General features: G+C 36.0%; 3 protein-coding genes and 1 non-coding gene across 13 annotated transcripts; 1 reads left to right on the plus strand and 3 right to left on the minus strand.

Annotated features, from left to right (window-relative positions):
- Nucleotides 1-407: 407 nt before the first annotated feature.
- Nucleotides 408-4,717, plus strand: LOC117634728 (pentatricopeptide repeat-containing protein At2g13600). 2 transcript variants are annotated; one of them, XM_034368928.1, is made up of 4 exons: nucleotides 408-3,133; nucleotides 3,900-4,021; nucleotides 4,141-4,254; nucleotides 4,396-4,717. In XM_034368928.1, exon 1 carries the CDS (start codon nucleotides 748-750, stop codon nucleotides 2,866-2,868), a length of 2,121 nt encoding a protein of 706 aa, XP_034224819.1. In that variant the 5' UTR covers nucleotides 408-747; the 3' UTR covers nucleotides 2,869-3,133; nucleotides 3,900-4,021; nucleotides 4,141-4,254; nucleotides 4,396-4,717. The 2 variants fall into 2 exon arrangements, with proteins under 2 accessions (XP_034224819.1, XP_034224818.1); XM_034368927.1 differs by having other exon boundaries at nucleotides 3,900-3,984.
- A 740-nt stretch (nucleotides 4,718-5,457) lies between these two features.
- On the minus strand, nucleotides 5,458-10,709 carry LOC117634730 (protein SENSITIVITY TO RED LIGHT REDUCED 1-like). 4 transcript variants are annotated; one of them, XM_034368931.1, is made up of 5 exons: nucleotides 10,522-10,709; nucleotides 10,381-10,435; nucleotides 9,321-9,676; nucleotides 7,893-8,101; nucleotides 5,458-7,355 (listed from the first exon to the last, which is right to left on the minus strand). In XM_034368931.1, exon 5 carries the CDS (start codon nucleotides 7,288-7,290, stop codon nucleotides 6,451-6,453), a length of 840 nt encoding a protein of 279 aa, XP_034224822.1. In that variant the 5' UTR covers nucleotides 7,291-7,355; nucleotides 7,893-8,101; nucleotides 9,321-9,676; nucleotides 10,381-10,435; nucleotides 10,522-10,709; the 3' UTR covers nucleotides 5,458-6,450. The 4 variants fall into 4 exon arrangements, with proteins under 4 accessions (XP_034224822.1, XP_034224823.1, XP_034224820.1 ...); XM_034368932.1 differs by having other exon boundaries at nucleotides 7,898-8,121; XM_034368929.1 differs by having other exon boundaries at nucleotides 7,893-8,121.
- On the minus strand, nucleotides 10,159-10,256 carry LOC117636236. Its single transcript, XR_004587036.1, has one exon. It is a non-coding gene; the product is annotated as a small nucleolar RNA Z157/R69/R10 (small nucleolar RNA).
- Nucleotides 10,710-11,604: 895 nt separating the features above from the next.
- On the minus strand, nucleotides 11,605-21,032 carry LOC117634157 (FH protein interacting protein FIP2). 6 transcript variants are annotated; one of them, XM_034368100.1, is made up of 11 exons: nucleotides 20,511-21,009; nucleotides 19,966-20,075; nucleotides 19,416-19,550; nucleotides 18,259-18,414; nucleotides 17,459-17,542; nucleotides 17,151-17,197; nucleotides 16,977-17,050; nucleotides 16,727-16,785; nucleotides 14,172-14,231; nucleotides 12,210-12,290; nucleotides 11,605-11,948 (listed from the first exon to the last, which is right to left on the minus strand). In XM_034368100.1, exons 1-11 carry the CDS (start codon nucleotides 20,554-20,556, stop codon nucleotides 11,895-11,897), a joined length of 906 nt encoding a protein of 301 aa, XP_034223991.1. In that variant the 5' UTR covers nucleotides 20,557-21,009; the 3' UTR covers nucleotides 11,605-11,894. The 6 variants fall into 6 exon arrangements, with proteins under 6 accessions (XP_034223991.1, XP_034223992.1, XP_034223997.1 ...); XM_034368101.1 differs by lacking the exon at nucleotides 16,727-16,785 and having other exon boundaries at nucleotides 16,977-17,055; nucleotides 20,511-21,026; XM_034368106.1 differs by lacking the exon at nucleotides 18,259-18,414 and having other exon boundaries at nucleotides 20,511-21,019.
- Between the last annotated feature and the right edge of the window lie 1,501 nt (nucleotides 21,033-22,533).

A 22,533-nucleotide genomic window follows, 5' to 3' on the forward strand; every position in this document is an offset into this window, starting at 1 on the left:
AGATAAGCTCTTATTGTGTTTACTATGTGCCAGTTTGGCATTGCTTATTTGGGGTGATAAGTGATTTTTAAAAAATTTTGAGAAGCCCAACCTGTTTGGTAAACTGTGAGAAAATCACTTATTGTTAAAAATTACTGTGAGAGAAAGCTATAAGGGAAAGCAGCTAATTTAGTGCTTTCATTTTCTGATTATGCAGGAATCAATTTCGAAGAGGAGTTTGGTTTAATGATTAATTGGCAATCATTTTTTGATTATGAGTAAAATCAATACCAACATCACTTTTAACAAAAATTTTACCAAACGCCAAACTACTTTCTCTCACAACTGATTTCTCTCACAGCAAATTTGACAGCGATTATTTTCGCAGCACAGCAATGCCAAACTGGCCCTATGTCTTGTTATGCTGCAAGTCTTGGTTGAGTGATGATTCTGGAGCCATTCATCTTTCTTGCAACTTCTGCATTTTTTTGTCTAACCAATGTAACTCAACTATTTCATATTTTCAGTAAAACAGTATATATCAAGCATACAGTTCACGAGTGATTAAATTTCTTCCAAATAATTAAGAATACAATGACATGTGCTCTCTTGCTTCCTTTAGCACACTCTTTCTAATCTTTCTAATCTTCATTCATGAGTTAATTTTAAAATGACATTGATACATTTATTCTTTCCACCTTGTAGGAGACATAGATTCATGTATTCTCATTTCAATGCCGCTTAATTGATTGTAGCAAAGATAATGGAATGGGAACTAGACATGGATTGTTCAAACAACTTGTGGGTGACCTCTCTTTTCTCGACTCTACACCCTTTGCGAAGCTCTTGGATTCATGCATTCGAACCAAGTCAGCATGCGATGCACATCGCATCCACGCTCGTGTCATCAAAACCCAATTTTCCTCAGAGATTTTTATCCAGAATAGGCTTATTGATGCTTATGGAAAATGTGGTTGTTTGGATGATGCACGTAAATTGTTTGATAAAATGCCTCAAAGGAATACTTTCACTTGGAACTCCATCATAAGTACATTAACGAAATTGGGTTTTATTGATGAGGGTGTGCGGATTTTTAGGTTAATGCCTGAGCCTGACCAGTGCTCGTGGAATTCGATGGTATCAGGGTTTGCCCAGCATGACCGCTTTGAAGAAGCTTTGGAGTACTTTGTCAAATTGCATGTGGAGGATTTTGTGCTTAATGAATACTCGTTCGGTAGTGCTCTTAGTGCTTGTGCAGGTTTGAGAAAGTTGAAAATGGGTGTCCAAATTCATGCTTTTATTGCTAAGTCATGTTACTCGTCAGATGTTTATATGGGATCTGCACTTATTGATATGTATTCTAAATGTGGGAGTGTTGCTGCTGCACAAAGAGTTTTTGATTGGATGAGTGACCGGAATACAGTTTCTTGGAACAGTTTGATTACTTGTTATGAGCAGAATGGTCCAGCAAGTGAAGCCCTAGAAGTTTTTGTGAGGATGATGGATGGTGGGTTCAAACCAGATGAGTTAACTTTAGCCAGTGTGGTAAGTGCATGTGCAAGCTTGTCTGCAATAAAGGAAGGTCAGCAAATATATGCTCGTGTCATAAAATGTGACAAATACAGGGATGATCTTGTTTTAGGCAATGCGTTGGTTGATATGTATGCAAAATGCAATAGATTAAAGCAAGCCAGATGGATTTTTGATGGGATGCCTGTTAGAAATGTTGTCTCCGAAACATCAATGGTAAGTGGATATGCAAAAGCGGCAAGTGTAAAAGCTGCAAGATTGATGTTTGCAAAGATGATGGAAAGGAATATAGTCTCTTGGAATGCACTTATTTCAGGGTACACACAAAATGGGGAAAATGAAGAGGCTGTTGGACTCTTTCTCCTCCTGAAGAGGGAGTCTGTTTTGCCAACCCACTATACATTTGGGAATCTACTCAATGCTTGTGCAAGTCTAGTTGATCTGCAGCTTGGCAGGCAGGCTCATGTACACTTATTGAAACACGGATTTAAGTTCCAGGTTGGGGAAGAGCCTGATATTTTTGTGGGAAATTCTCTAATAGATATGTACATGAAATGTGGATCCATTGAAGATGGATGTCGGGTGTTTAAAAGTATGTTGCAAAGGGATTATGTCTCCTGGAATGCCATGATTGTGGGGTATGCACAAAATGGTTATGGGACTGAAGCTCTTGAAATATTTAGAAAAATGTTGGCATCTGGGGAGCAACCTGACCATGTCACTATGATTGGTGTTCTATGCGCTTGTAGCCACGCAGGGTTGGTTGATGAAGGAAAAGAATATTTTTACTCTATGAGTGAAGAGCATGGTTTGGTACCATTGAAGGACCATTATACATGTATGGTTGATCTACTTGGTCGAGATGGTTGCCTTGATGAAGCCAAACATTTAATAGAGGTCATGCCAATGCAACCTGATGCTGTTATATGGGGGTCTTTGCTTGCTGCTTGTAAAGTTCATCGTAACATTACCTTAGGGAAGTATGTGGCGGAGAAGCTCTTAGATATTGAACCTAGGAACTCTGGACCTTATGTTCTTCTCTCAAACATGTACGCCGAGCTCGGGAGATGGGGTGATGTTGTAACAGTAAGAAAGCTGATGAGGCAACGGGGAGTTATCAAGCAGCCAGGTTGCAGTTGGATTGAGATACAGGGTCGTGTGCATGTTTTCATGGTGAAAGATAAAAGGCATCCTCAATGCAAGGAAATACATTATCTTTTGAAGTTGCTCATTGAACAGATGAAGCAATCCGGATATGTCGAAGATGCTTGTGATCACGAGATTTGTGAAGAACATGGTGAAACAGAACTAACCTCATTGTACGACGTTGATATTTTGGAAGATGCAGCTCTCGGGTGATTTGCCTACAATATTGTTTTCTAAATGCACTCTCCAATATTTTCCTCTATAAAATTTGATTAATACTTTTCTTCATTCCTGGAAACGAAAAAGAAAATAAAGCCCAAAGAGTTCTGTCGCAATTCATTGTTATCATGCCTATTTTCTGAATTTCATATTATGGCGGACTGGGCTACCTGCCTATTATGGGTCTGCTGTGGGGTTGGTACAGCACTCAATTGCTCCAATTGATCAACTTTCGTGTTACTAAGCATCCAACAATATGGTAAGATCTGCTTTTCCCTTCACTTGATAAGATAGTGAGAGTTTGAATTCTTATGGTGATGTCTTCGTATTCATCTCTGACATCCTTATCTTTATGTTCATCTCAAATATCTTTGTTTTCTTCTCTGTTATTTATTTGTTTTATATAATTTTTTGGTAAATCAAGAGAGCGTAACATCTTCTTTGTTTGTCTAACATCAATGTATTTTTTTATTTATATTCTTTTCAGAATATTTTGATGTGATTGTTTCGCAAAACTAGCATTACTTCGATAGCCTTGGTGAAGCTCTCTTAATTTGTGGTTATATTTGTTACAGCTATAAAAATTTATAATAACTCTGAACTCTGGTAGCTGAAGCATGTGTGACATTGTTTAAGTTCTTCGAAGTGCAAATTCATAAGAGTATAATTGATCTTGGGCCTCCTCACCCATTGTCAATTTGGTTTGAGTTGGATGCTCACATTCGAACATCATTCAAATTAATATGGTGGGAAAAGGAGGCCCTACAGTAGTCAAGGATGTGAAAATGGATATTTCAAGTGTTTTGCCAAGTTATGTAAATCTGGGAATCAAAAAGAAAGAAGACGGACACAATAAAAATGTTGATGAGCTGCAATAAATCTTGTTTTAGTATTTGTTCGTTCAACGATTCTGCTTGTGTTTCCAAGTTTATATCCTGTCCACCAGTTAATTCTTCTGGCATTTTATAGCTGCTGTGGTTTTGCTGCTTTCTGTAGTAAGAAATCTGTTTAACGTTTTGTTGCAGAGCATGATAGGATTGATTGCTTTGTGTCATGAGGATGGATCTTGGGATGCTTCCGACGATGAGTTGAAGCATGTACTTTGGGCAGGTAGTGGCAGAAGATGCATCACCAATTCCACACGGTGGTTGTACACTTGAGACTCACTTTCGTCAATTGTCTTGTCTGTGTTTAGTTGTTTTCCATGCATAATTGAATTCAAGTGGCTCTCTTATCTATCCTTTGACTGTTGATATAAATATGTAGATGGCTCACTGGTGATGGCGTTATAGCGGGAAAAGCAGCTTCTTCACAAGAGGTATTTAATATTGGCTTTAGGCAATCGGTGCTGCTTGGGTTCAACTGGGGCCTTGTCACAAGGTAAAAAGCAAAAAAAAAGCAAAGAGACGAATTATATTACAGTAATTTTTCACTTGCAGATCTTTATATTATTTGGAAATCTTATATTTATTGTATTTCTCATTCCCCATTTTGGTGCATCTTCAACCAACCCACATGCAGAGGTGCTTTGGCTTACCTTCCAGATGGTTTAAGGGAGAAGTTGATTGAAACAGAGGACAAAAGGACTGGATTTCAGGGCTCTTTCAACAACAGATGCCTTTAAGTTAGATTATTTAAGCCATCAGTCACTGCACGAAGCTGATTCCTTCCTCCCCACAAGTCACACCGGAGCTGAGAAACGGTGTTTGTGTCTCTAAATGTAGAGGCTAAGGATCCACGAAATATGACTTAGAATTGATACCAAACATAACCACAAGGCTGAGATTCACCGAATTGAAATCACATGACACCACTTACAAATGGATATTGATTTCGTAAGTAATGCTCTAGAGTTTTATTGCGAGTAAAAAGTCATTTCCCTTTATTCCAAGTCATGGACTAAGGGATTGTTTGAGAGTAATTCTAAATAGGCCAAAAAACACTTTTATGGAGAATCACTTTTTTATATAATCACTTTAAATTGTTTTAAATAATTTTATGAAAAAACACATGGAATGTGCTTTTTCCCAGAAGTGATTCTAGCCCATCCATAATCATTTCTAAACGAGCCCTAAGATTTAGAATAGAAGAAAATAAAAACTATTGCAAGCTCTCCATTGGACACTAGTTTAAAATTGGGAGATTCACTATTATACACAATATAGGAGTCCAAATTATAAAAAATTCTTATATAAAATGAACTTTAGAAACACACCCAAGACTCATATACAACATAATAAAAAAGTTTTTAACTTCTTTAAATTACAAAACTGCCATTGATTTCTTAAAACAAACTCAATTCCAAAACCTCATAAAAAAAACCTAAAACACTCAATAGAGCATCAAAGTAATTTAATAATCAAAATTAAATATTCAATAGGAGCTAGCTGTTATTTTTTAATTTTTTTAAGTTTATTTATAAAAATTATTTATATTATTAATGCTAAGAATAAATTCCTCATTAATTGTGTGGTAATATATCATCGGTAGAAGATCCTCTTGTAATTGCACTTCTATTTTTATTTATTTTATATTTTTAAATAAAGTGGGTGACTGGTTGGCGACAACAATAAAAAACGCACATTGAATACAAGTAGTCCCACTAGCCGCAACAGTTGGATACCATCTAGTTCAACAACAAAAGCCCAAAATTAAATACAGCCACCAACTATCCACCACCAGCTGTTGAAAAATTAGACGCTATCATCATGGTTGAATGCCGGCCTTTGATCTCCATGGGCTCCACTCATCGATGGCTAGCATTCAGTCACCTGAAAAATTAGTGTCTTTGGGGAAGTGGGCGTCCCTTGTTTTCTCCTCTTCCTGTCGAACAAACAAACGTTGGGTCTAATCTAACAACAAAAGCAGTGGGCTCCTTAAATCACTTTGCTTCACCTTCTTCTCATGCGCCCCCCGCCACCCCGGCATACTAGTTTATATAAAACCCAAAACAAGTCATCTCGCTATCTTCAACTTCAACTTCAACTGCATCAATTGCCTTGCCTTCTTCTTTCTCTCTCAATTCCATCAAAATTTCTATGGCTTCTCTTGTTCTTCTCTTGTCTGTACTTGGAGGTCGGCCCCATAACACAGATCCAAGTAATTTGTGGTGGGCAACACTTCCTCCTTCTTCTTGTTCTAATTCTTCTACCGCCATAAACCCACTGACCAGAAATGGAAGCAACTACAAATGCAATGGCCAAGCACAAGAAAATGAGGTGATGGTAGCTGTGGAAGATCTTCTGCAACAGCTAGAGTCTAGGGTTTCTGTCGACTCAGTTTGGCCTTAATTAGAGACATTAGTATTGGGTCTGTCTCTGTATATTTTTTTTGTTCAAATGCTCTGTCTTGTTTTTCTTCTAGCTTGTTTTTCATTGTTGTAACATTCTTGGCTTTCTGTGGGTTTTGATCCTATGGCTTTTGGTTAATAGGAATCAATAATACCAACACTTGAAACATCAGGAAATTTCTGAAAGGCACTGATAATACCAACACTTGAAACTTTTGCAATAGGGCATGGGGTACTAAAAATGATAATACGTTTCAATCATCACGAAATTTCTCAACAACTCACAATTACAAATTGCTCAACTGCAGCTCTGTCTCAAGGACAGGCCTGAAAAAATGCCAACTCGAATCATGAAAGGCACTGAAATAAGTATCTGAAATTGTCTTAATCCTAAACTCATCTGTGAATTTTCGAACAGCCAAGATATGCCTTGTCGAATCAACAATAGCTGAATTCTTATACTCTGATAGATGCTGCTCATATGTCTCAAAGCTATTCCCAAACAATACTGTACAATTCAAAAGCCGTGCTTCCCAATTCGCTTGTAGAAGATTATCATATAGCTCTGCCTCGCAATGTGGCATGAAGAACATTGTAGGTTTCTCAGCCTGACGCCGACCTTGTTCATTTATCGATAACACAGAAGATTCGAGAGCTTCCAAAACCCGTGATTCTGTGGCAGAAAGAATGGGATCAAAGACCTCTATATCTCCAATCCAATTGAACTTTCTCTTCAGCAAGATGGCAAGGCTCAACTGCAACCGAGGGGATTCATATGATTCAATGCTGCCTATGCCATATATAATCATCTTCATCTTCAACTCCGAGCTCAAAACCCTATGGAAGTAATTCATCATTTCTGGAGCTTGCATTTCATCCAGTAAATTAAGAAAGAATTGAGACATCTCCAATTTCTTCATAGAGATCTGCATCTTCTGCATCAATTTTGATTCTCGGGCAAAATTGATTTCGAGATCAGTTGGAGCCCAATGCGATGGTTGCTTCTGTACTCGAATTGTAATTTTTGGAGGATTTCTTCTTTGTCTTCCACGACGAGATGAAACAACTGTCCAGTCTCCATTTAAAGTATGGCTTTCAGCAGTTAGAGTCTTTGCAGAAGCTGCCATTGCAATCCAAGAATCCTTCTGACAATTCTTCTATGATTATGTATCCAGGTATTCAATACACACAACTGTTACAATTTGCAACAAAACACAATCAGTGGTGGTGAGAGAGAGAGAGAGAGAGAGAGGTTTTACATGTAAAATTCCTAATTTAATTTAGCAATTCAAATTCTTGGGCAAATGCAAATCCTCTTGTTAAGATCTCCAAATCCAAATCCAAATCAATCCAACTAACTTCCTCAGTGGAAACAGGCATTCATTTTAATCAAAAACTGGATTGGGAGTGAGCCAATCAAGATATATATACAAGGGGAAAAAGCATAAAAGAAAGAGCACCTACAACTCTGATGAGCATCATTGATTGGATAATCTGCTACAATCAAAAGAATGGAAACAGAACAACAATTACCAGATTTCTCCTTGCTAGCATGTTTTCTAAACTACTTAGAGACTCAAGAAAGCAAAATGTGATAAAGCTCGGACTACCACACGGTCAAACGAAGCATAAAACTTTAAACAGTGGGATGAAAATTTTGAACTGGATATGGAATAGACTAAAACTATACTAATCAACAATTAAAGGCCTAAGTTATGAATTAAATCACCTTGCCTGGGTCGGGTCTTCTAAGGGAACGATAGAGGAGGACGAGATCTACCTTTTGCAAGATAGATCGCGGACAGAGGTGACCGAAATTGGCCGGAAACAAACTCGACACCGGCGGCAACGGTGGGGCGACTTCGCCTGTTTTCGATCGTTCTACCTCCTTCTGTGGTGGTGTTCCGGGCCAGTGGTAATGAAGAACCTTGACTGGAACTATAATTGGAAAAAATCAACTGTGATAACAGATGAATCAGTTGCAATCTATCACCTATAGCGATCATATCTCATGAAAAGATAACAGCTTAAATTTCATTAAGCATAATAATACTAGGAAAACATGATCGCATGACAAACATAATGTGAATCAATTTATGAGTTTATAGTTATTTTGCATAATGACAAAAAAAAGAATTGTCTACAAATTTCAAAGCTCTTCCTCTTTCAGGAATAGAAGGAAAATCATATTATATACACGATAGGAAAAATAGCTCTGTTTATTAAAGCACATCAACAAGGAAACTCAAATCATCTATGAAGGTACAGAAAAACTCATGTGGGAGCTGCATAACAGCTACTCCCGCCAGAGAGCAGCCCTCCATTAAAGGAGGTAGACCAGATTAAACCCTCTCTGCGGCAGAGAGCAGCCCTCCCTGAATTTCCAAGGAAACTAGCCATGACTCATTATTATTTTTTTTCAGGTTTTTAAAACAGAAAATTAAGTAAGACTGGTAACTCTATTTGTTTTTGTTTCCTCGTTGACCCTTGATCCTGCCCTTCTATGTTCTAACAATCAAACCGGCCTTCTTAACCACAAGCTCAGACAAGTAACTTCTTCGTCTGACCTTGTGACCTTCTGATCTAACCTAGTGACCATTGGACTCAACCTAGTGACCATTGGACTCAACTTGATGACCATCGAACTTGACCCGGTGACCCCCACCTAGGCATGACCTTGTGATCCAACCCTATGACATACTAATAGTCATTCTATATAGTTAATTTGAAATAATTAAATTATCTTTACCAATATATATATATATATATATATATATTCAGAAACCATTTAAGCAATTATTCTTAATTTTCTATTGCAATGAACATAAAATGTTTTTGCTATAGAGGAGTGACTAAACAAGCATCACAGTAAAGAAGGCCAGAAACAAAGAAACAACCCAAGTTTGGTCCACAACTAGCAACTGCAGATCAACCAAATACCACTAAAAGAGCTAATTTTCATATCCTTGCTACCATTTCTCAACAAAGGTTCAGTACCAATTTTGGAAAAAGAAATCAAGGGAAGGAATGAACATACAGGGTAGAGCGCATTGGGCATTCTAATTAAGCTAATCCATCGACCCAGAGCCACACAAAAGCATAAACAACCAAACAGAATCAATTACACATAACCAAAATCAACACACAAACAACTTACCGAGATGGAGTAGGAGGATGAGGATTAGGCAGCACTTTCTTGGTTTTGGAATTTGGCGATTTTTGGTTTTCCGTACGGTTGTTCAGAATCTGAATGGAGAGAAGACGGATGGGAAGGAGCTGCTGTGGAGATGGAGAGAGCTACGCTGGAGTTTCCGATGAAATGCCCAGCTCTAGTGAAACCAAACCAAACCAAACCAAACATTTTGTCCCCTAAGCAAAACGGCGCCGTTCCATCGTCTAGTAACCCAGAGGTGTCACAGGCCCTAAACTGTGTTGCTTCACCAAAATTCGCAAAAAAAACAACCCACCACGACACAGCTCCAGGATATTAATGTAAAAACACACCACCAGAACCTGCCAAATATCAAACCAAAATAGGCGAAATCAAACCCTACCGTTAAAGAGAAATTAATTAGGATTTGAATTTAGTTTCCGTAACTGGCTCATACTCTCCCTTCCCCTATAAATAATTCAATCACAATAATCCGACCTTTATTATTGCTTTGCTTCTGTTAGATTATAGATATCTCCGAAAGAGTGAGAGAAGAAGTAGGCCGCTGCTGGATCCAGAAGCAGTTAAAAGATCAATGCTTGAGCACCATAAATTTTTTTTTTTTTTTTTGTTCGAATCCAAAGTTTTGCAACATGCTTGCTTCTAATTACGTTCATAACTTAAATTGATCCAAACTTTTTTTCTTTTCCATGTTTGAGAAGTTTATCACACATCATGAGAAGGCTGGAATCAATCACCAGCCAGAGTAATGGAGAACCTGTTCACAAGGATTATATGGGTGACTTTGGAAAACTACAGATTGGAAGATAACAGAAAACATATTAAGAGTGCTCAGACAGCCAAGGGTTTGTAATCAAACTTTTGGGAGAAGAACCCAGATCATAAACTCTAGTCCACAAATAGCCTCATCACCGCACACTTCTAATTTAACAGAAAACACTTCCCATAGCTCCCATAGCATATATCATTCAGATATAGGTATAAATTTCAAAGCAAAATAAAAATAAAAATAAAAACCCTACAATGCACAGACAAGAGAATTTACCTTCGGCAATGGAGGTGGTTGTGGCGGCTCTTAATCGGGTTTGTGTTGTGTGTGCCTGAAACAGAGAGGGGTGATGTGGGTTAGGCTGAGGTCGACTTGAGAGAGAGAGAGAGAGAGAGAGAGAGAGAGAAGGGATGATACCTAGGCCTGGGCGGGAGATCGTGAAATCGCAGCAGCCACAGCAGAGGTGCAGCTCTGGATTGGAGATTTGAGCAGCCACAGGCACAGCACAGCCGTTAGGTCAAAATAGAAGATGAAATGAAAAACTGAAGGGAAGAGAAGAGAAGAGACTCGGGTGTCTCGTGCGAGAGAGAAGGATACGGAAGGAAAAGAAAAATAAATAAAGCTGAGGGATGCGCTGCTCTGCAACATGTCTCACATACAATTATTTTTTGGCCAATCAAACGACGCCACGTGTAATATGTATATATATATATAAATATTGTCCGGTTCGGTTCAGGTCCACCGGTTCTGAAAATTTTGAAACCGAAGGCCGAACCGTGAACCTTCGGTTCGGTTCAGGTCCATAGTTGACTTTTTCGGTTTAGTCAAAAAACTTCCTTTTTCGGTTTGGTTTGGTTTGGTTCGGTCGGTTTGATCGGTTTATCGGTTTTTATGCCCACCCCTAATACAGACCCAGTAATTTTATCTCCTTTCTTGTTTGACTCTTCTATTTAGTCAATAACATTCTCTAAGAATGTTTTAACCAGACTTCTTTTAACATGCTAATTCTTACCAATGCAATATCATATTTTCTGTATATAAATAAAAAATGACAAACAGATTTAAGCGAGCAGAAGTGATGCATTGATTATCATTGTGTCAAATTATGTTAACCTTTCTATTGATTTGAAGCGTAAATTAATAATTTTATTTCTCAATTAAAAAGTAGAACAAAAAGTGAAGAATGAATTAATTATGGTAATGATCCTTGAACTTGAATCTGAGCTTGACTTTGGGCGGTGAAATTTTACGGAGCCCGAGAGGTGCAGTGGAGGGGAGATATGTAGAGCAGTGGATGATCATGTAGATGTGCGGGGTAGCATGGGCAAAATTTCCACTCATTAAGTATTTTTTTCCTTGATTTTTCATTCTTAAATCTTGTTTTATACTTTTTTTTTTATTCTAATTTGTTATTGATGCAAGGTAGAATTACTAATTTACCCCTGTAATTGACAAAATGTTAAGGAATTTATAATCGGAAAGCGATACACGCATAAAAAGTACGAGGACTAGAGTTAAATTCAAGAACTGTATTGTAGGATGAAAGTGAGGATCGGGTACAGATTCAGTGACCGTTGTCATCTTTATCAACTACTAGACATTTATCACCAAAAGAATTGAATTTCTAGGATTTATGTACAAACCACATCATTTGATCACTAGGGTGGTGGCCTCAACCCAGAAATTGGACAATGGGAATCTTGGCAGACGGAGACAAAGGATGGCATAAATAGGTTATACACAAACATAATTACAAACCTCCACAGGATCTAAAATAGCAACACTCAGTGTCATCTCATTGCTCCGAGTAAATTGGCACCGTCAAGCTTTGCACCTTCCAAATGCTGTTCAAAACATAAAAAGAACAGTCACATCCTCAATTTCTTGCCTTGAAAGATACAACTATCAACTATCAACTAAGTTATCAAGAAAAGATCTTGGCCTTCTCAATGCTACAATGGACCCTAAGATTACGCACATGTAAAAATATATCTACAATTTGAGAGTTGAGACGAACAAAAGGAAAGCTATAAGCCCAGGCATTCCTTGGTTTTGAAAACAATAACCAAAAGAAAAATCACAGAATGCCGATCAGCTTTCATTACCGTATCTCGAAGATTCACTTGTCGTAAATAAGCTCGTTGAAGGTTTGCATCCTTCAAATTGGTATTGCTCAACTTGGCACCCTATCACACAAAAAATTCAGCCAAACAAATCAATTATGAGAGCGGTAGGGAGCAGATTCTTTTAAGATTCATTTATGAAAACATAATGTGATATAAGATGAAACTACAGATTTTTTTTTCTTTGATATTCATTTTAGGTATGGGGTATTTCTCCATAACAACCTCTTATACCAGCTTATATGATTGTCATATATATGAACATTCTTAATCACGGAATTAATGTTTCAAAAAATCATGCTGAGTTCTTTCTTTCAACATTAAATCAAATACATAAAAGAAATGTGTGCCTCTCACATGCAATGATACACAAATATGATATATATATATATAGGGAGGAAGAACAAGAACAAAAGTCGGCTCCGTAAACTAAAAGATAGGTGCCATAAACATATTTCAATATGTGAACTCAATTTATTTTATGTCAGCCACATGAATACATTTTTTCAATTGGGCCATTTCTTAAATATTTCATTTTAACTTGTCTTTGTTCGTCACTTGTACCCACCCCTGCCCCATGTACACTCCCTAATTAATTTAAATTGCACTTAATGATATATTACTCATGAACCATTTATTAACAATAAGTCCATCTCACGGAAGCATCGAGGAATAAATCTGGCACAGCTTCTAAGCAAGAGACATGCAGCACCAAATGGTTAACAGACTCTTCCTACTCATGCAACATCAATAAAACAAAACTTGTTGCCTACAGCATGTAGGAAAAATTATATACAATATAGTACATACTAAACCCTAAACTATTTTCAGAATTCATTAAAAGAAAAATACTATTTTCAGAGAGATATCTGAACAAAGAAACCTAAAACAAACAAAGAAAACCTAGAAAAACCAAAATTCAGAGGCTCAGACGAAGAACAATTTGAAGCTCAAGGACTTTGGGTCGGCAGAGTCGTTTAGTTAGGGAGAGTCCATATTTCAATATTTCCAAAAGAAGAAACATCAATAAATTCGAAAAAAACAAAATCATAGAAATATATAAACATTATTAGAGCCAAATCAAAACCTGAATAAACCAAAGAAGAGAGAGAGAAAAAATATTAGTAATTGAAGTATTAAAGTATTAAAATATTTGGCTGTAGATATGGGCTGCTTTCTAGAAAAAGTGGTGGGCTATTATTTAATTTTTCTAGATTGAGATTACATACTAAGCCTAATTTGTCTCTCACCAAAGTCAACATTGGGCTAAGACAAGCATGGATCCGTCCTTGCTCAACAGGGTATCAAAGTAATTTAATAATCAAAATTAAATTCAACAGGGCCAGATGTCCTTTTTTGGGTTTGTTTATAGAAAATAAATGATGTAGGGTTTATCTATATCACTAGTACTAAGAATGGTATTCTTCTTGAATGTCCCTTCCCTAGTTTGGTTATATGTAGGGAATCAGAAGCAAAAGATTATTACAAAGTACAAATAATGGGTCCCCAATCTACCCATTAATTGTTTGATAGAAAAATGCAGGTCCATGGATAAGGATCCTTCCATAAAGGTGAAACAAACAATGGAATGGAAGAATCATTTTTACATTTCTATCCCCTTCCCTCTATTATCTCAGAGCAAACGAAGCTTTAGAAAAAGGCAAAAAATGTTTCGGTAGAAAATGAAAACTATTCTAATCGTACTCTTCTCCTCCAAAAAAGGGAGAGCAAAGATATCTCCGCTTATGTTGCAATGTATTAGCAAGCCGATGGAGCTACGTGGTTCACAAAACTTAGAATTATGACAATTCACAAGCTTCTTTAGAAGTCAAACAGGATAATTGAACTCTCAAAATCAATTTATAGGAACGCTTTTAATCTCTTAAGCATAAGAGACATATTTCAGACAATGTGTTTTTTTTGGGCACATAAACTCCACTTTACCTTCAAATTTGCTCCTTCCAGAATAGCTCCCTCTAAATTGGCATTTGTAAGATCAGCATTCTGAAAAAAAATAAGAGAAATAAGTAATATATTATTACCCTCTCTCAGTACCAAATCCTAAGGCATCTTGCACTCATCGACAAACAAACGATAATTGCAGTGCAATCAGCATGAAAATCAGGAAATTCTTCTCTTTTTATTATTATTTTTTTAAACTGAAGTCACACCAAAGAAAACATTTGGCAACCTCCTAATACAACAATATTGAATTAATAACGATTAACAGAGAGAGCGAGAGAGACACGGCTTTTTTCTTTATGGCTATATTTTTGGTGGACATCTTTTACTTTCCTTCTTATTTCCTTCAGTTTCTAACAGCATCTTCCTAGTGGTCCTTGTGTTTTCATGCTCTCTGACCATGAGTCATTTAGAAGGAAACATCTTATCTCACATATGCAGTAGGTTCCCATGATGGACTGGCATTACTATATTGTACAGGATATCTTTATTGTGTAGCTCACTGGCAACGAACAGAAGGAATCACATAAAAAAGCTCACAATAAGTAAGCCAATCAGCCGGTGAATACGAATTACAGAAAGGCTTTTCTAGACAGATTTATCATTGTGCTCGTTGTAGTCTGAAATCAATTATCTATGAGTGCCAAAAGCAAAATCATGAGCCGAGATCATAAAAAGCATACTGCGAGTAGGAAGTGGAATTAATCCTCCCAAATAAAACCAACATGGAATCTGAAATTTATGCCTCAAAGGAGAGGATTGGGATGTCTTAAAGTGTTCCTATTTGAATTGAAATCTTTATTTTAAATTCTGAAGGTTATCACACCAGTAAATTCTAATGCTGATAGTTCTTCTCATTCAAATCTGCAAGAACTATGCCCGTTGTAAAATTCAAAACTTGGCAACAGCCGTTGGAATATTTCCTGACAGCAGCAGTTTCAAGATTGGCACTCATTATAAACTATCAAGCCTACTCTAAAGGCTTCTAAGGTTTTCCAGAATGGTAGACATATATGTCTAAGCTTAATACCGTAAATTTTCAGATTTGTTGGAATTGTGCTCTTTTCAAGAATTTTTAAAAACATTCCTGTGTCGATTGATAATAAATCATATAATTTATATGAAATAGAAAAAAAGGGGCAAGAATTATAGTTGGATCCAGATCCTCTGCTTGTTTTTTATCTGTCATGATCTGCTTGACTTTTATTATACGCATGACACCTCGTTTAAAATATATCTAAAGGCTAAAAATTGACAACACATTATCTTTAAACACTAAAAAAAAAAAAAAACTTTAAACCTAGGAAGTAAAAATTCTCTTTAACCAAATTAGGATTTCTCCCTCGCTCTGCAGTAAGAACCAAACAAGATGATCAATATCAATCCTTAAATGGGGAAAAAAAGTGTTGGGTCCTTCAATTTCAAATATTTGTTCTTAACAAACACTTCAATTCCAGTACTTTACGCTGGAAAATTATTGTTGATTTCAATCATAAAATTTTAGTCGTGTATTTGGCCAAATAGGCATTTTCAAAATTCTGCACATTTTCTGCAGCCATGCTAGCACCGCCATGTTCTTTTTCTTCAATTTTTATCAATATGCTTTGAAATAATCTCTTCTTATGCGAGAAAAGAAAGCTATATGTTCAAAGTGTTAGGAAGGTAATTTCAATTGTATGTCCTGAAACTTAGGAGGGTGACACATATTGTCCCAAACACATGAGAATCAAGATGAGGAAGAAAAACTTGATGTGATTACAGGGATGACAATATTTATTTTTTCAGTTATTGTTAAAGGTTCTTCTTTTCTATTCTATTCAAAATTATGTGGCAGTCTTTTTAGCCATAAGATATATTTTAAATGAGGTGTCATACTTAGAATAAAAGTCAAGCAGATCATGGCAGAGAAAAAGCAAGCAGAGGATCTGGATCCATTATAGTTAGCTTGTAAAAGAAAAATATAATGTCCTATTCACCACCCTCTAGGATGCAATTTCATTCATGTGCCAAAATTCTAAGCCTAAATTTATATTTTGCTATAATTCGTTAAAATCCACGACTTTATCTAGTGGTTTTTTTTTTTTTTGGGGTAACAAAATCTGTAAACAAGACAATGGAATGAAGTAGAAAAATAAGCTTTTGTAAGCTCAACCATTATAATCGACTCCTTAAGGATAAAAAGGAAAAGAATCAAAATAATACAGGCAACCTACAGAATATAAGACATGCAGTTAATTTTGCCCTCATTAATGGAAGTAAATATGTTCAGCACCATAGTAAAGATTCAATGACTTTAGATGACTAGTTCATCTTTCTTGCATGAAGCTTCACAGACAAACAGTTACTATCTCATTAATGGGTGTTCTGGAAAACCAAGAAGAAAGATTCAATGACGTTAGATGACTAGTTCATCTTTCTTGCATGAAGCTTCACAGACAAACAGTTACTATCTCATTAATGGATGTTCTGGAAAACCAAGAAGTACAAATTACTTGAAAAATAAGTGAGCTACATATTTAAATTGATAAATGCAGAACCTGTAGGTGTGCAGAACGCAGGTCTGCCTGGCAGAAGCTAGAATTAATCAAGCAAGCATCTGCAAAAGGGTAAATCATGATTAAAAGGAAAATAATGAGAGGCGCATAAACTGACTAGAAGTTAAAAAAATTAAAGAAAAAATTAAGTTAATGTTAACAGAACACATGCCAAGGAATTTAAGGCAACATTAGGATGGAACTAACAAATAGAATATTACTAAAATTGTATCAGAATGGAAAATAAGTTTGCCTTGTAGATTTGCACTCTGAAGATTAGCTCCAGCCAACAAAGCTCCACGGAGATTTGCCCCAGTAAATTCACATCTTCCCTAGGTAAAAGATAATTGCATTAATCAGGGAGCCCACTAACATATTGTACATATTATATAATCAATATCACTGCTGTGGAATTTCAATGTCATACTCCCGCAAAGTCGCATTGTGAAAATTGGCACCCTCAGCATCCACATCCTGTGACAAAAAATGAAAGCTTCAACAGTCATGCTGAGGTCATAAAAAGAAAGGATAACCCTATATACCAAATAAAATAAACAGTAGAAAATCTTTAACTTTAATACAAGTGTACAATTAAAACTTTGGATCGTGGATGCTAAACCAGGTCGATGTTCTTTTACAGAAAATAGAGTGGGTATTTCTAACAACATATAGCATGTATAAACAACAGTAGTTGTTCTCAACAGACCAGATGTACCATCTATCACTTAAACTTACCTTGAACTTAGCACAATGAAGGTTTGCACGTGAGAAAAAGACATTTCTCAGACATGCATAGCTGAAGTCGACAAATGATAGGTCCTGCAATTCCATTGATAAAATAAGACCACAACATCAAAGACACAGTATCAAAAAGAGTTTTTCTTGCATTTTTACCATCCAAAAGAAGTTCTTAATTAAACAAAAGAATCAATTTCGAAAGTAGCACTCATATGCCTCAATTTGGTAACACAATTGGCTAAGTTTAAACTGGCTTTTCCAGAGCAGCTTCAAATCAACTGTAGAAAAGCTGCAGTAAAGTACTTGAATTCCTTCAGGTCCTGTGTGCTGTGCAGAACATTTGGTGAATACCAACTGTCATCATGACCCAAATAGATACTACTAGTGGTCTGCTTGATATTCTTATTCACTAGCAAGTGCATTACAGCATGAAACTTTAGTTGGTTTTAATTTAAATTCATAGAAGGGTTAAACAATCTAGCAATGAATGTAAGTGGTTTCAACATGCTTAAAGGAAAATTTGTTCATTCTTAACATATATTCAAAATGTAATAAATTTTGGTTATAAAAGGAATGGTACACTACGCTTGAAAGAGGGCATTGCAGAGAACATGCAGATGCAATCTTTAGGGTGCTATATTCGGTGCCTGTAATGCTAATGCTACATGTTCTAAACGGAAACTAGCTTATTGTAGTTTGCAGTTAAAATGTGTTTTTCCAAATTTCTAGAAAACAAATCCTACAAGGCACAAATCTACTGCTAGAACTGTTTCAGAACTGAGAACCTGAGAAATTACCAATTTTGAAAGGTCAAGGCCAGAAAGATTGACACCTCGAAACCTGACTCTATCAGACTGTATACACTTGATGATATCAGTACGTGTTAATTCTGTATCTAACTCTTCATCCTCCTTCTTCTTATTTAGGATAGCATGTATTCCATCTATCAGCCCCTGAAACAGTTTCATAAGTTCACAGCATTGTTGATACAAGATTACTGATTAAACAGAAAGAGGCAGCACCCATTTCTAAATATGGCAGGATTAGTTGTGATGGGAGAAAGAAATGGCAAACATGTTTGATGTGTAAATTTATCAGTAGATTGATGCATGAATCCCAGCATAGGTATATACTCCACTACTTCAACGTTGTTAGAGATTAAGAGAAAAATACATAAAATGGTTTGGAGTTGTATAGTTGCAATATATATATGGATTTGTTTTATTGCCGACAGTCTGGAATAATAAGCATTTTATGTTAATAGACTGAATCTGAACTAGTAACCACGTTGGTCATTGCTTGAATGTGTAGTCCAGATTCACAGTTTGGCAATTACGATGCTTATGTTGCCAGACTGTATATCGCATGAGAACATTACCTTTTATATATATATATATATATATATATATATATATATATATCATATACACTTACATAACAAAATGTAGTTAGAAAAATGACGCCTTATAAGAAACCAAGATTAATTACATCACTTGTGTATTTGAGTTCACTTGGATAGTAAATAAGGCCAACTGACCAGTATAAAAAGACAAGTTGGCAACCACGACAATTGCTCCTATGGGCCACACATGACTAGAAACAAGTAGGAAATAGCACTACAGGCATTGAATAAGTCCCTCTAAAGAGATCCATGCATATGATTTTCCTCCGTAGTGCTCTCTCTCAAGCCTAGCGTTCCATATTACTGAAATTATGACATTTTTCAATCTATATTGAATCAAAACTTTCTTTAGCAAACTGAAATCACTTACATTTGTAACAGTGACCATTCAAGTTTATTTGAACCTCCTATCAGTTTAAATGCGAAGGAACTAAAAATTAATGATTTGAATAAACAAGTATACAACATGAATTAAAAAGCAATCCTCATGAACTCAAAATATATCGTCAACTCTTCTAAACAAGAATAAATGAATATTAAAACCACACTTACAAGAAGTTGATAGTATTCAGCCTCCCTAAGAACTTCTGTATATTTCGAATCTTTTAATGTGGGAACAACACCATCCCTCAACCAATTAAGGATGTGACGGAAATGTTTGCCATCCCTATCAAGAAATACATATCCCTGCAAGAATAAGAAAGGATATAAAATATTTGAGAAGTTTTAATAAAAGGGTTCCCAAATGAAGGAATTAACAATCTTCTAATAAACTGCATGAGGAAGAAAAACTTGCTTGACATATTAATAGCTACTTGGTTTAATTTGATGCAGAAGTTTACCATTTCATTAAACAATAGGATAGTGTTTAATCTAAATAGACTGATTTAAAAATCAATCTACCCTGAAATTGATCCACATCTTTTAGTCAGGCGACAATTGTTTAATAGAATTTCTCCGAGCTTCATTCCTCCACATCTAACATATGCTTGGGTTGTTGTCGGGGAATGGTGATTATGGAAAGTTGTTTGAGACAATGCCAAACTTAACATTCGATGAAGATGCAAGACAGAAATTGCTCCAACCAAGCAGAAGCAAATACCTTTTCGGGGTCCTGACACAGAGTATGGCGACCACTGAACATAGCAGCCAGCATGGAATCCGGCTCACGCTGAGTCAAAGTATCAATAGTAGTGCAAAACTTCTTTCCTCCTGTTGACAAACAATAAAAGCATACCAAATTATGTACCCAATTCTCAAGTTCTATAGTATAGGTACACTATCAAAAAGTTTATTTCCAATAATTAATCTACATCATCATCAACTATTTACAACTTCAATTAGTTATACACACACATATGCATAGCTCTTCCATTCAAAGGTTGCACTAATTGCCTTACATGGCCGAACTTTTTCCCAATCTCATCCCGTAGAATCAAAATATTCAATTCATTTTCCTTATTTTGCTTGGTTTTCCCAGGCACCAAAACAACAAAAACATGTTCTTTTCAGAGACTAGGGAGCAAATTAAAATTTAGGGTTACACTTCCATTTCAGAGCAATCGAATCGATTTAAAGACATTTTTGATACTACAAGAAACAGCAAATTCACATTAAGATGTATTACAACAGAGAGAGGGAGCTGACCGATGTTGAGGCGAATCAGAGAGGAGGAATCAGAGTCATTCGTCATTGATTTGAGGGCTTCGATGAGGAAATGAGTTGAAAATGGCCGTCCTAGTAATTCAAAGCTCTCAACTTGTGTTTATTTGTTTGGTTTCTAAATTATGGCTTTACTTTAGGTTTAACGTTGAAATTTGCAGCCTATTTGGAATTCAAGTTGGCTGGGCTTAGAGCAACGGAGAGAGAATAAACAAAGAAAGTAAAATATTTAATTTCTACCGTTTTTAAAATTTAATATTAAATCTAAGATTGGAATACAAGGTTGAAGGAAAAAAAAAAAAACAGGAAAATTGTTACTCCCATATAATAGTTTAGTAATAAGGACAGAAATCCTCAATAGCTTATATTTTATAGTATAAATACTTTGTTCATGAACATCAACTTAAATTATTTTTCTTTGGGCTGCTTAGATCTAAGTTCAAAATAATTAGTTGTCATTATGTTTAGTTCACGCGTTTTTAGTTTAGATGTAAGTCCTTTGACATTTATGAATTTTTTTGTTGTATCGATTTTACCCTTTGAGGTAAATAAGGAAAACACATTGAAAATATAAATTTAATGCATTATTTCCTTGTAATTGAATTTCAGAATTTAAATTTTGAATTATTTCCTTTATAATATTTACCTAATATAAGAATAAAATACAATTTAATCAATGAAAAGTAAAGACACATTTTTTGTTATTATTAGCAACGAAAAAAACTTAGAAATAAATCGTGTTACCTATAAGTTAGGAACATAAATTAGAAGACTACCTATAAGTTAAGAACATAAATTAGAATATTACTTATAAGTCAGATACAAAAATAGACAAATAAAATTGTATGTTATTATACAAAAAATATACATAAAATACTATTACACATTGTCGTAAATATGAAAAAACACACATATATATACCTATGCAATATACAATAGGACAATATACCTACATCATAGAATAATATATCTACAATAGTACATAATATACCTGTACTATAGAATGAACAAGAATAAAATTGCTACATAAACTCATATGCATAAACTAAAACACCTACTATACACCAAGTTGAGAGCATAGAAAAACATACATATTTTGCTTTGCCTACACAATAGGATGGATATGGATATTCATATCCATTCCTGTATTCACTTTCATTGGAAGAAAGAAGATTAAGCTTGGAGTGCCCATTTATCAAGACCTAGAGATGTGTGTGATCATTATGGCTTCTCTGGAGTGAACGGAAATTGTATTGCTGAGAATCCAGTCTGTCAATGTCTAAAAGGATTATCCGAACGATGGTATACACTACTACTGGATTTACTATTTATGCTGACGGAAGTTTGCGCCGACGAAGAAATTTTGTCGCCAAGAAGGAGCACTTTTGCGACGAAAAAAATACTCCGTCGCGCAAAGTACAGAAAACTAGCGCGACAAATAATTTCGTCGCGGGAAAGAGGCTATGCGCGACGTAAATATATTTCGTCGCAAAAAAGTGGCAAAGTCCATGTTATGGCGCCAAAATCTTGCGCGACGACAAAGATCGTCGCGAATGACAACATTGAGCGACAATACCAAATTTTCGTCGCGCAAAGATGGACAGAAAATTGGCGCCTATTATGGCGGTAAAAAAATTTTGCGCGACGATAGTTTTCGTCTCAAAAGAAAACTTAGCGCGACGAAACCATAAACCGTCGCGTAAGAACACGAGGGAAACTTTTTTTTTGCGCCAATATACAGGTGGGTTTTTGCGCGACGGAAATTCCGTCGTCGCGTAAAGTGTAATAGCGGTGCACTCTTGCGCGACGAATTAGATTCTTTTGCGCGACTAAATGTGTAGTTTGCGCGACGCTATATTGTACATTCGCGACGGAATTTTGTGCGACGAATAATTTCTTTCGTCGCGCAAAAAATAGATGTCGACACGTGATTGCGCGACGGAAATTTGGTTTTGTGCGACGGAAAAGTGAGTTTGCGCGACAGCGTTTTGCGCGACGTTTTTTGTTT

The sequence above is a fragment of the Prunus dulcis genome, chromosome 7 (assembly GCF_902201215.1).
Source record: "Prunus dulcis chromosome 7, ALMONDv2, whole genome shotgun sequence".
Classification (NCBI taxonomy): domain Eukaryota; kingdom Viridiplantae; phylum Streptophyta; class Magnoliopsida; order Rosales; family Rosaceae; genus Prunus; species Prunus dulcis.

Excerpts from the sequence above, each read along its gene's own strand:
- LOC117634730 (XM_034368931.1), bottom strand. The coding sequence starts at position 7,290 with ATGGCAGCTTCTGCAAAGACTCTAACTGCTGAAAGCCATACTTTAAAT.
- LOC117634157 (XM_034368100.1), bottom strand. The coding sequence starts at position 20,556 with ATGACGAATGACTCTGATTCCTCCTCTCTGATTCGCCTCAACATCG. Across the intron at positions 20,076-20,510 it reads TCTGATTCGCCTCAACATCG|GAGGAAAGAAGTTTTGCACT; the intron begins GTCAGCTCCCTC and ends GTTTGTCAACAG. Across the intron at positions 19,551-19,965 it reads TGTGTCAGGACCCCGAAAAG|GGATATGTATTTCTTGATAG; the intron begins GTATTTGCTTCT and ends TTATTCTTGCAG.
- LOC117634728 (XM_034368928.1), top strand. The coding sequence starts at position 748 with ATGGGAACTAGACATGGATTGTTCAAACAACTTGTGGGTGACCTCTCT.